The sequence below is a fragment of the Leucopleurus acutus genome (genome assembly GCF_964270905.1).
Source record: "Leucopleurus acutus genome assembly, chromosome: 10".
Lineage (NCBI taxonomy): Eukaryota > Metazoa > Chordata > Mammalia > Artiodactyla > Delphinidae > Leucopleurus > Leucopleurus acutus.
Genome location: NC_139153.1, coordinates 35,623,511 through 35,635,954, shown reverse-complemented (window position 1 = coordinate 35,635,954; position 12,444 = coordinate 35,623,511). Strand labels below are relative to the sequence as shown.

Below are 12,444 nucleotides of genomic sequence, written 5' to 3'. Positions count from 1 at the left end.
CACCCAACAGCGGACTCCTTGAAGGCCAGAGAAGCCCAGCACCAGGGCACTGCAGCAGACCTCCAAACTTAGCAAACCCACCAAACCAACGCAACTCAGACAAGTACCGCCTAGCATTTACCTCAGGGGGAAAGAATAAAGCAAACTCCTAAATTGTGTCTCCGCTGCATTAGTTGTGTGCCCGTCAGGGTCTCTGAGAGTGCGGGGGCCCTGGCTTAGGAGGGGCCATGGAGCGTGGGCCGGAAGGAGGAGACCCACCCTCGTGTGTGGTTCATGGGGAGAGATGAGCTCAGCTCCACGTGGCCCCACCATAGTTGTACTAAAGTGAAATCATCTCGCAGCATTTTACCACCGTGATACACTCTGCCTGCTTGCTTTCCTCTGCTCTGTCCCGTAGATCCAGTGCCATCTCAGTCGTGAAGATCCTGAGAGTCTTAAGGGTTCTGAGACCGCTCAGGGCAATCAACAGAGCAAAAGGACTTAAGGTTTGGATTCCTCTCCAGGCTGGGCTGGCTTCAGTTGGGGTTAGCTGTCATCACTGATTTTTCTGGGCCGGAACTGGGTTGAGGCCTGATGGATTTTCCAGTGAGCTTTGCCTTCGAAAAGAACATTTCTAACCAATGAAGCTGCCTCTGCTAAGTGCTGGTAGTGTTTTTCAAGTTATTATTTTCCTCACAGACTTAGAGAATGATCTTATGGTTACCGGGGGGGGGGAAGGGTAGGGGGAGGGATAGATTGGGAGTTTGGGATTGACATGTATACACCGCTATATTTAAAATAAAAGGGCTTTCCATGAAAAAAAGTTACTATTTTTTAAATTTTTTTGTTCATTTAAGATGTTTTTCTTTATTTGATGACTGTTCACACTTCATTGCTTTTTTCATTATTAATAGTGTTCCTCTGGGTTTCTTTTAGTCTTTAAATCTGTTCTTGTGCGGTATGTACAAAAGGCCAGAGGGTTTACATTTTCCTAAGTCGTCTTACGGGGTACAGGACCCTGTGTGCCAGGCAGTGCTGTACCCCATGGCATTTCTTCTGACTGAGCTCACTGCTTTGGAGGAAGCCAAGGAGGAACCTGCTTACAGGGCGTTCCTCCCAGGGGGCCATAATGCACTGGGGGTAACTCCATAGATAACCACCTGAAAAACGAAGCATAAGGGACTGTCAGGTAGGAAAATAATATAAAATTGCATATAATCATAGAAAAGCTTGGCTGGTATTAGTTCACCCCGTGGCTGAAATAACACAGGGAACTAACACGCCCCTGTCCCCTCCCCACCCCCTCTCCCTAGCATGTGGTCCAGTGCGTCTTTGTGGCCATCCGGACAATTGGCAACATCATGATCGTCACCACCCTCCTCCAGTTCATGTTTGCTTGCATCGGGGTGCAGCTCTTCAAGGTACAGGGAAGGGCCTTCAAGCATGGAGCCCAGCCCGTCTTCTTCAGGCGGAGCCCACATTTGACTGTCTGTCTGTTTTGTATCCAGGGAAAGTTTTATCGATGCACAGATGAAGCCAAAAGTAACCCCGAGGAATGCAGGTGAGTGTCCTGAACGTGGGAGTGGGGAGTTTGGAAGAACAGATAAAAAGCTTCAAGAATCCGCTCGTGCTAGCTTTTCAGAAGTTTTTGTTGTGGAGGACAAGAGGCCTGAGAGCTCAGCCCATGGCCGGAGACGTGGAAGGGTTTTGTTTTGAGGTGAAATTCACATAACGTAAAATCAACCATTTCAAACTGTACAGTTCAGTGACATTTCATACAATCACATTGTGGAGGGAGCACCACTTCTGTCTAGTTCCAAAGCTTTTCATCACCCTTAAGGCATGGACAGATGACTTCTGATGTTTGGTATCGAATCAGTAGACTGGGGGAGAGAGTGGGCACTAAAACCTAAAATAACAATTATGAAATGCTCCCCAGAAGCTCCGCCTACAGCCGCGTATCCAATTATTCCCTCAAACCAGAACCTGAAGCTTAACTTCCTGGAGTTCAGGATCTGGCCACCCTCTTCTGACAGGTCCCAGGATGCTGCTTTCTCCTTGCTCCCATCATCCACGTCTTGGCCATATGTTCGTTCACAGTAATGGGCAGAGGAGAGAGCAGGTGACATATACTCATTCCTCTTATCCCAATGCATCCAAAAGACTACGAAGGTAGACACAGAGGCCATTGCCTGAAGTTCTGAGACCTTAGAAGCATAGACGTCCCTGTCCTTTTGAGATGTCACCAGGCAAGGCTGGCCTGCTTGCACTGCGTTCATTGAGGGTTTCTTTTCAGCAGAAGGTGCGGTCAGAGAGCACCAAAGGCCATGTGACTGTGGCAGTGCACCTCAGGGGCCCCGTTCGTGCTCTGGGGTGGGGGGCGCCCACGGAGTTGACAGCACAGCAGCCGCGTGAAGACGCTTTCCCTTCCCTCGCTAAGTTGGCCTTCTCATCTGTGAAACAGAGGCATTCTAGGAGAAATACTGTGTACCAGCGATTATCGAATTGTTTTGGAAAGAAAACTGGGAATATTGTTAGTATGAGAGAAGGAATTTGCTTAAAACGAAAATGTAGATTAGAGGATGCCTGGGCTTGTTTCCCAGAGCTTGTGGAATTCTGCACGCCCAAAACTTTCGGTTCTTCATTGCACACTTTGAGGCCATTGTATGAGGGGTGGTTCTTGTTCGGTCGTTTTCATCTGTAACCAGGCTGGGTGTCTGCCTGGCCACTCTGGAGGATACTCATTTAGTCGTTGCTGCGCGGTTGTTCGAAGCGTTGAGTAGGCTAAATGCAGGGCGTGATACGGAGAAACGCAGGCTGTGCCATGCTCAGGACGGCGGCCTGGCCGGGGGAGGGATCGGGCAGTGTGACAGCTTCCGCATCCTGCCAGGGTGACCGCCCACTTCCTCTCCTCTCTAGGGGGCTCTTCATCCTCTACAAGGATGGGGATGTCGATAACCCTGTGGTCCGTGAGAGGATCTGGCAAAACAGCGACTTCAACTTCGACAACGTCCTCTCAGCTATGATGGCTCTGTTCACGGTCTCCACGTTCGAGGGCTGGCCCGCGTGAGTACCAAGATCGCGTGTCTCCCGGGGACGCTCCTGCTGCTTCGCGGGCACTCTGGGCTGAGCCGTGTCTCCTGGAGAGCGGGTCCTGCTGCTTTTCTCCAGTTTTGTAGGCCTTTCCTATGACTTTTTAACTTCGGACCACTTCTCACTCGCTTCCTGGCCCACAGGGCTCCTCTGTCTGATTAGGCAAAGGATTAACCCCTGTGGGCAGCCAGGACTCTCGGATTTGGGAAGCTGGGGTCTGGAAGGGGGGTATCTCTCAGCGGGCTCCTGGGGGGCATTGCTGGATGTGGATGGGGAGTCCCCAGAGGCATTTTTCAGGCCAGCTCCTGTGTCACCTCATCAGCGAAGCTGCCACTACACTGTTCCTAAAGAGGCCCTTGAGAGTGTCCCAGACCGTTCATTCATTTGTTCATTCACTCCTAGTAATGTACTAGTTCGTGCCGTCGCGCCGCGTCTCTCACTGCCGCGCTCGCTGGCTCGTTCATAAAGTGTGCTCCTGATACCAGCTCCGTGCAACATGCTGTACTACGCCCTGTGGAAGAAACAGAGCTGTCTAGATGTGGTTTCCCCTCTCAAAGCCCACGTTTAGTCAGTGTCGTCAGCCCGGCCAAGCAGGAGGGTCCTGGTGCGTCAGAGACATGCAGCATAGGGTCCTGAGGAATGGCTAGGATTTCGATGGGTGAGGTGAGAAAAGTGGAAAGAAGGAAGAAGGTCGAATACAAAAGGAGAGCTCTTGTACCTTTGTTGCGCTGTGCTCTCTGATGGCCCCCCAGCTCCTGCCACCAGAACATATATATGTTGATAGAGTTCTCAATGTCAAGTTCTCATGCCCAGAGGAGGGCGGACAGGGTGGCAGGACTCTGTGGATGTGTGGGGTGTCTGCGAAGTAGAAGGACAGTTGGGTGGGGCTTGTTCATTGGTGGATTGGTCCTGCGAGAAGAGGAGCATAGAGTGAGAGCCTGCACTCCACAGAGGCACTAGCTGTGGTCTCAGGTTTTAAACACTGCGCTTTAGTAAACCTGGGTGGCAGCTGCCACCAGGGATGGCAGGGAAATGAACAGACTTGGGGCTCGGGGCTCAGGCGAGGTGGGCTCAACTCCTGCTCTGTCCCCAGGACCGTGACCTTGGCACTTAGATCCCTCTCTGAGCTTCCGTAAGACAGGGACGACCGTATGTCCACCTTTCCAGAGGATGTGAAAGCACCTAGCACAGTGCACGCCTCGGGTGGGTGCCTGGAAGGGCTGAATCTGCATCAGAACGAGCATACATTGAATTGGAGGCTGTTGCAGTAATTGCCCCTCTTTCTGCTCAGAGTTCTGCCTGGCACATTTCATTTCAGTGCTTGTTTCAGTTTGGGGAACCTCTCGTAGTTCTTTGGAAATGCCCTGGCCGCTCGCTCGTTGTCTTGCGTTTACAGCTTTCAGTTCCGCCAGTGTCTTCCATGTGACGTCCTTCCTGTCTTCTGTCTCTGACTAGAAAGGAGCATTATTGGATATTTGTAAAATCTTTTCCAGTCTTCAGAGCAATCAGTCAACAAATATATCCCAGGTGTTCCCTCCGCCAGGTGCCGGGCTGATCGGCCTAATGCTCCAGAGGCTTCCTGAGGGACCTCCGCGTGTCCCGGGGCCTTGGGGTGGGCTCCCAGCGAGGGGTCCGACCTTCCGTGCCCACAGAGGTGGTCAGAAGCTAGCGGGGCTGGGCTTTTGGCTGAGCGGCGCTGGTGCTCACTGGATCCTCTGCTCTCCAGGTTGCTGTACAAGGCCATCGACTCGAACGGAGAGAACGTCGGCCCCATCTACAACTACCGCGTGGAGATCTCCATCTTCTTCATCATCTACATCATCATCGTAGCGTTCTTCATGATGAACATCTTTGTGGGCTTCGTCATCGTCACGTTTCAGGAGCAGGGGGAGAAAGAGTATAAGAACTGTGAGCTGGACAAAAATCAGGTTAGAGTCACACACTGGTCGGGCTTCTGTCCCTTGAGCCAAAGAGGACCGATTTCTCTTTTGACAGCTTCCCGCATGTACAGAGAAGGGTGCCCACCTGCTCTCTCTCCCTGGGGCTTGGGCCCTGCTCAGAGCACGCTCTCAGCCACTGTGAGTCATCAGTGGGGAGCGTCAGTTTCGCAGATGCAGATTAGGCTGTCATTTTGAAATTTACCCGCAGACATGTGAGTGAGAAGTCAGGATACCTAGGCCACCTTCTGTGGTCATGACCCACTCGTGACAGCTCAGAATCACGTAGGATGGTGTGGCCTGGGGCCAGGAGGCACCCAGTGACGCTCGCACAGCCCCTCCCAAGGGATAGCCTTTTATCTCCTCAACCTCGGGACTATTGACATTTGAGGCCGGATAATTCTTTGTTATGCTTGCGGTGCATGGTTGAGAAGCCTCCCTGGCCTCTCCCCACTAGATTCCAGTAGCACCTTCTGCCCCCCACTCCGGAAATATCCCGCTCCGGAATATTCCCGCTCCGGAAATATCTCCAGACATTGTCAGATGTGCCCTGGTTGAGAACCATTGACTTAGGAGGAAGTACCCTATCACACCACCGGGAAAGTGGCTAACTTTAAACTTGGGACTAAGGTTACACTGGCATCACTCTCCTGATCTAGCACCTTGTTTTAACCGGTCTGTTAGGCGCAGGGGCCTTTGGCTCTGATCGTGTGATGATGCGAGGGGGCCAGGAGACCTGCCTGGTCCTGTTCTGCCTGCACCTGCTCTGTGACTGTGGGTGCGCCTCCACCTCCTGTCTGGGCTGTCTCCCTAAGTTGAGGGCATTAAGGAGTCACTTTTAAAGGTCTTTTTCAGCTGTAAAAAGAGTCTGTGAGATCGAGATTCTGTTCTGGGGGTTTCCCCCAGGCCCTCTATCGGTAGCCATCTCTGTTTGATGATTACGTAGAGAGCAAGAATCACTGCCAGCCTGGGCTTCCTGGCGGGAAGCCGCCGCGCACGGTGAGGCCGTCTGTCTCGGGCTGCAGCATCTCCACCGGGGGACACACGAGGACAGCTTGGTCTATAGGAAGACATTGCTGTGAGTTGTCAGGGCGTCCCTGCAGATTTTATCAGTGACGGTCTGAGGGAGGCCTGGCCCAGCTCTTCACCCCTCCCGACCCCCGCCAAGGAAGAAGAGTGTCAGGGCCAGACCCAGGCGGAACCAGAGCTGAAACTAGGTCACCACGAGGTCCAGGCTAGGCTCCAGTCAGGGGTCCCAAGAGTCAGCATGTGAGGTCACGGCGGGGCCAGGTCCTGGACAGAGAGAGCCTGTGGTTGGTCTGGGCCTAGGAGCAAGTAGGGTGTGATGCTGAAAAGGCTTTCGGGGCTGGAGGCTCTCTGGGCTTGCTGCAAAGGGTGGACCGACCGGTCTCGGCCCCAGCATCAGCGGGCGGGGCAGTGCTCCGGCCATCGTCACGGACCATGTCCTGGGGGTTCTAAGGTGAACACGACAAGCTCCTGAGCCTCTACAGCTCTCAGACAGACACACAGCTCACTCACCATTAGACACTTAGGGTTACCAGGCTCGTTCTGGCTTCTGGTAGGCGTCTTGTATGGGTCCATCCTGGAGCAGCCATGGGACCTCCAATCTCAGGGAGTCAGCCCAGCCCCTCTGGTTCTTGAGGATTTCCTTGCCTCTCGTTACTTGGCTTCCTTCCCTGGGCAGGAGAACTACAGTTGTACTCCACCAGCATCAAGAAAGGGCAGGGATAAGACATGGGTCAAGGCTTCGCATCTCTGCTTAATGCATCGCCGGACCTCAGTCTTTTAATAAGCGAAATGGAAGCAAACTGGGTGCTCTGCTTACCCTCAAAGGCTGCTGTGAGGACCACACGAGGTGATGGAGCTGGGGGCCCTTTGTCAGTGATGCTGAGTGGTACCTGTGCGGGTTGCGCTGGCGGCTCCCCCTCGTTCGTTCTCGCTCCCTCCCGGTAGGTGTGCGCCAGCTTTTCAGGGCAGACGGGAACTGTGTCCTTCTTCCACAGACGTGCTCAGGATCCCCGTTGCTCTTTTCTGCCCTTGCAGCGTCAGTGTGTTGAATACGCCTTGAAAGCACGTCCCTTGCGGAGATACATCCCCAAAAACCCCTACCAGTACAAGTTCTGGTACGTGGTGAACTCCTCGCCTTTCGAGTACATGATGTTTGTCCTCATCATGCTCAACACACTCTGCTTGGCCATGCAGGTAAAAATGGAGACAGCCGCGTGGATCCCGTCCGGGCCTTCGGTGCAGCCCCGTGCCCCAAATCCTGAGGGTGGAATGCCGCCCCCTCACAGGAGGAAGGGTTTGATTATCTGACGAGTCTGGGCTGTAGTTTGGCCAGACTCGCATTCTGGCTGACAGTTGCCACGGCAGGAGTTTACAGTCACTCTTCTGCGTGAGAGACTGTACAGCGTGACCATAAGTGCCATTCCTCTGGAGCCCTAGCGTGCCTTGCAGGCCTGTGAACCTTTACTGTGGGCTTCTGTGGCCAGGGAGTGGTTGTGGACTAAAGCTCTGTCTGTGTGGAAATGAACAGGCGGGTCTTCAATCCTGACTTGACTCCTTAGCAGCCGGGTGACCCGGGGCAAGTTATTTAGATCCCCCGAGCCTGGCTTTGTCGATTGGTAAAGTGGGAAACGAAGTTTATGCTGGGTGATTTGTGTCCGGCACTTCGCTCTGGGTCTGCCCCAGAGTGTCATTCCTGTCCTCAAGTCACTCTCAGCGTGGCAGTGGGGAGTCTTCTTGTCCGTGGAGTACTGAGTTTGACCTGCCTGACAGCGACTCTTGGCTCACTGGGGGCAAGGAAGGCAGCTCACTTCAACTGGCCACATTGGATTACAGAGCGGTATTGATAGTGAGCGTTTCCAGCCCTTGCGCTGTCTAGTGGATATTGCACTAGGACAAGAGTGGCCAAGGTCTAGATTCAGTTTCCCACTGGCTCTAAGAACTTGAGCAAATCAAACCAACTCCCAGTGCTGTCTGGGAGATGAGTGTAAAGACAGCCAAGGGTACGTTTTCTGGCCCTTTCCTTAAATTTACGAATTCCTTATGAATGAGGACCCTCTGCTGATGTAGGGAAAAGCACGAAGGCAAGATGATAACAGTGCCTTTGATTGAATATAGGCCTAAATGGCGTATAATGTATCCTAACCGAGTCCTACTTTTGTCCATAGACCTGTGGGTGTGTTCTGCATTCTGCCTGGGTCAAGGCCCTGAGTAGAAACCCTGCTGGGAGAAAGGGTGGATGTCTTTCCCCTTCATCGTTTGGTCACCCTCATCTTGTCAGGGCCCCCTGCGCTTTGTGGGGGGCCAACCGTGTGCCCTCGCAGGGTCAGTGGAATCACTGGGAGAGGGGGCTGGACCGGGGAGGTTGCCTCGCTGCCCGTGTGGCAGGCGGACGGACGCCTGCAGGGGGTGGTGGGCTGGGGAGCCTCCTTTTGCGAGTCCGGAGTGGACCCCCGAGAACCGTGCCTCTGCTTCCATCCACAGCACTACGAGCAGTCCAAGATGTTTAATGACGCCATGGACATCCTGAACATGGTGTTCACCGGGGTGTTCACTGTCGAGATGGTTTTGAAAGTCATTGCATTTAAACCTAAGGTGAGTTGCTGAACCCGCTGTCAAAGGCTGTAGCTGAGTCACTCCAAAGAGTCGCCCACTTCCCGTTAGTCTTGCGTTACTGGATTTTGCTGAATTGTTCTGGCCGTTAACTAGGTTATCACCCGAGAACGTTAAAATCTGATGAGGGCCTCTGTGTACACATGAGAAAATAAATCTGCGAAAACAAAACCTCGCAAAAACAATTCTGAGAAAAAGAAGAAGAGAGAATTAGGAATTTGCAGAACGGAGATTGTTTTGAAACCTGATTTTCTGTTTCTAGAAGAGCGTGTGTCAGACTGTCTCAAGGAAACTCGCCTCATTACTTGAGCATTGGAGACATTGTTTTCACATAACCCATCAGGAGTAATTCGGCCCTGATTTTGCTTCTACATTGCCAGCATAAAGACTTTGGTTTTCTTTGTTCTTGGTCTACAGCATCTTTTTCACCTTTTATGGAAAATTCTACCAGCTGCAGACCTCTCACAGCCATACCATCTTTCGTTTGTTTAATTTAGAAAAATTTCACTTGACTTTAAGACAAAACAAGACACGAGCATTTTAAACTGTGTTGGACTGCTCTGCGTGTTATGTCTCCTTTAGGACAGACTGAGTCCGGTCCACAGTTGTCAACGTCTGTAGCGTAAGAGACAGATAGTATAGTGTCGAAGAGCACGCACCGTTCTGGGACCAGACTGGACTCAAATCCCCAAGCAAGCTGTCGAGACTTCACTGCTCTGTGCCTCCATTTCCTCACCCATGGAATGAGGGCTCTAGTAGTCCTACTTCCTAGGAGTTTGGAGGAGTAAGAATCACTCTGTGTGCCACGCTTACAAGAGCGCTCGGCATGTAGCCCCACGCTGTAGACGTGTCAGGACTGTTACGATGACGACCACCATCCCCATCATCAAGTGGTGATGTTTCCTCGTCCTAAAACCCTAGACAGAGGAGCAGATCCTGGCCGAGCTGTGACACATTTGACCCTCAGTTTCTTTTCTAGCAAAGCCTCCACCCATCAGAGTTAGAGTATGAGTTCAGTGACCCCAGTGTCCGTTCATCAGGGTGTAAGGTATCTGACAACACTAATTTAAGTAAGACTCGGATTATGAAATGATGGGTTCACATACTCCATCCGTAAGTGGAATTCTAATTTAGAACTGTTCCTATCTTTAATTTGAATTAATTCCTATGCAATCTTTATCAGCTCTTTGTGGACAAAAAAGAAAGGACGCTTGTAAGTGATCGATCGGGGTGATTGCAGTGGGGTCAAACCTGGCATTTTTGCATGGCCAGATGCTAATTACTGTGACTTGTCCATATCTCCACACGTGCACCTTCTTCCCTGCCCCCACCAAACTCTTCTGAATATCCTTTGAGATTTTTGGTTTGCTTCCCTTTCCCCTTTCCGTCCTTGATCAACATTTGTCTGGACTGATGGAAAGGTTGCAGAGTGAGAGCTCCAAAAGCACTTGATCAAGGCGACATGGCACGTATCTATGCAACATTTCCTAGATCCCCTCGCCATGTCTTGCCCTGCCTGGTGATTAAGCTCTGAGAAGGCACATTTCCCCCGGCATGTGTGTGAGTCCGTGCGTGTCTGCGTGTGCACTGTCAGCGGCTGTGTCCGGTGAACCACTGTTACCAAACCTGAGAGGAGAGTTCAGTGGTGTGTGAACAGGCTGGTGAGGCTGAGGGGAAATGAGTAGCTAACTTATAGTCAGTACTGATCGATCAGAGTTTTTAAGTGAGCGATTTCCGCTAGAAATTGTGCCGCTTCGTAGTTTTCCTCCACAAGGTATTTTCACAGCAGAAGACAACCTCAGATTACAAGTGAGAGAAATTTTAAAACAGCAATAGCAGCGCCTCTACGCTTGAGGGGCACCGTCACTGCATTTGCGAAGCAGATGGATTTGGTGTTGCGACGGTGTGTCTGGAGGAGCCGGGGAGAGTCATTTCACCAAGAAGCAAAGCTCTTCTTAAAACGCTTCCTGACTCTCCTACCTCCTCTCTGGTGTTAGCAAAGCAAGGCCAGGCGAGTAGTCATCCACAAAGAAGTCAGTGAGGCCCTCCTACCCGTCAGAGGGGCAGTGGGGCTGAGGAGGCGTGTTGCAAAGGTGGCAGAAGGAAGCCTCTCTGTGAGGAGATGGCCAGAGGGACAGAGGGCTGGGAGCCTGGCCCATAAACTTCATCTAAGAAGGTCTGTGTCTCTCCTGGGGAGCTCTGTCGCAGGGTCCTCTGGGGCTGTGTTCTCCACAGTGAGGGGCGCATGTTCCGGGAGAACCTGTCAGCATCTGTCAGGAGAGACGGGGTTGCAGCTGTTTTGTAATAGAAATGCAGAGGGTGAAGTTACAGTCCTTCCTGGGAGGTGAGAAGGCATCATAGGAGGCAGGGTTCAAACGCGTGGAGGAACCTGACTCCTTTTATACTCAAGGGCCTGACTGGTAAAGGGGGCCTCCTGAGTGAGAGCACATTGAGAGGAATGTGGTCCAAGCTGGGAGCTTCCCTGGTGGGGAGGTGGGATGACTCCAGGAGAAAAGTTGTTTTGAGTGTGGGTGAGGCAAGCATGGAAGGTGGTGAGACGCCAAAGAGACAAGGAATGAGGGCCGAGCAAACAGGCTGCTCAGTGGGTTGTGTCGGCTCCCCAGGGAAGACCCACCCAACGGGCCTCGAGCTCGTGCACTTGGAGCGACGGAGCCGCCCTGGGGTTTTGAAAGGTGGGCCATGATGTAGATAGGAACCAAGTCCCGTTCCCCTGGCCTTCCCCCCCAGTGCTCCCAAGGGGCAGCCGCTGGACTTCTCAAGTGAATTCTCTTGCTGCAAGGAGGGAGGTTGAAGAAGAAGGGCTTTGTCCAAAGTCCCGGCTGCTGTAGGTCTAAGGAGCACTTCTGAGTTGTCTGAGGTTCCTTCTTTGTGCTTCCAGAAGCCGCCCATCTGGTGCTTTGTCCAGCACCCGCTCAAGTCCGTTACCCGCCTCCATGTGGGCTTTTCCTCAGGGAGCCACGCTTTGTTCCCAGGGCTCAGACCTCGAAGCGTTTTGGTCTTGGTTCTACCCTTGACCCTTGAACAACACGCGGGTCAATCTGAGTATTGCTTAGGGCCGCCGCTCCCTCTCCGAGGTTCCTCTGCACCCACTGGTTCATCCAACCACAGACCACGTAGGGCTGTGGTATTTACTCTTGAAAAGCATCCGTGTGTATGTGGACACGCACAGTTCAAAGCCACATGGTTCACGCGTCAACTGTGCCTTGAAAATGTCGAATTTACCTGCCTAGCCACTTGAGCTTGGGAAACGTTGAGAGTTACTGGGTTTGGGCAAAGAAGAAAGTGCTTTCGTGCTGTCCTCGTGCTTCTGTGCAGAGCGGATGTGTCGTGGACACCTGGGTCACCCATATGCCTCCCAGGACAGCACTCCCTCCCCCAGGGTCCCTGGCAGGAATAAGGCTGCTCTATCGGCCCCAGCAGTTTTCCTGGAGCACATTCTGTACCTCCTGGGAAGAAACCGTGACACTATCTTTTCAGTTCTTCAGTGATCACATATATATATATATATATATATATATATATATATATATATATATATATATATATATACACACACACACACATATATCATAAATGTATCTCAGTGATTTATTTTAATGCCAAATAACGCTTGAGGGGAAATATTAACTCTCCTTAACTAGAACTTGATGTCAGACTCCTTCATGGGCTCAGCCTGTCCTTTCAAGGCCGGGGTATCCCGGAGCTCCCTCCTGGTCCCCTTCTCCCCTGGTAAGACGCGTGCACGCCCAGGGCCTCGGTGGCCAGCTCGTCTCAC

The 12,444-nt window shown here is 52.2% G+C and overlaps 1 protein-coding gene across 1 annotated transcript in view; it reads left to right on the top strand.

Annotated features, from left to right (window-relative positions):
• The window catches only part of CACNA1D (calcium voltage-gated channel subunit alpha1 D), a 320,553-nt gene that overhangs the window by 254,158 nt on the left and 53,951 nt on the right, over positions 1-12,444 (top strand). The window contains exons 23-29 of the mRNA XM_082849132.1: positions 398-485; positions 1,293-1,400; positions 1,488-1,540; positions 2,899-3,045; positions 4,799-5,000; positions 7,074-7,232; positions 8,520-8,630. Coding sequence (XP_082705258.1) covers positions 398-485; positions 1,293-1,400; positions 1,488-1,540; positions 2,899-3,045; positions 4,799-5,000; positions 7,074-7,232; positions 8,520-8,630 — 868 coding nt within the window. The remainder of the gene's footprint in view (positions 1-397; positions 486-1,292; positions 1,401-1,487; positions 1,541-2,898; positions 3,046-4,798; positions 5,001-7,073; positions 7,233-8,519; positions 8,631-12,444) is intronic.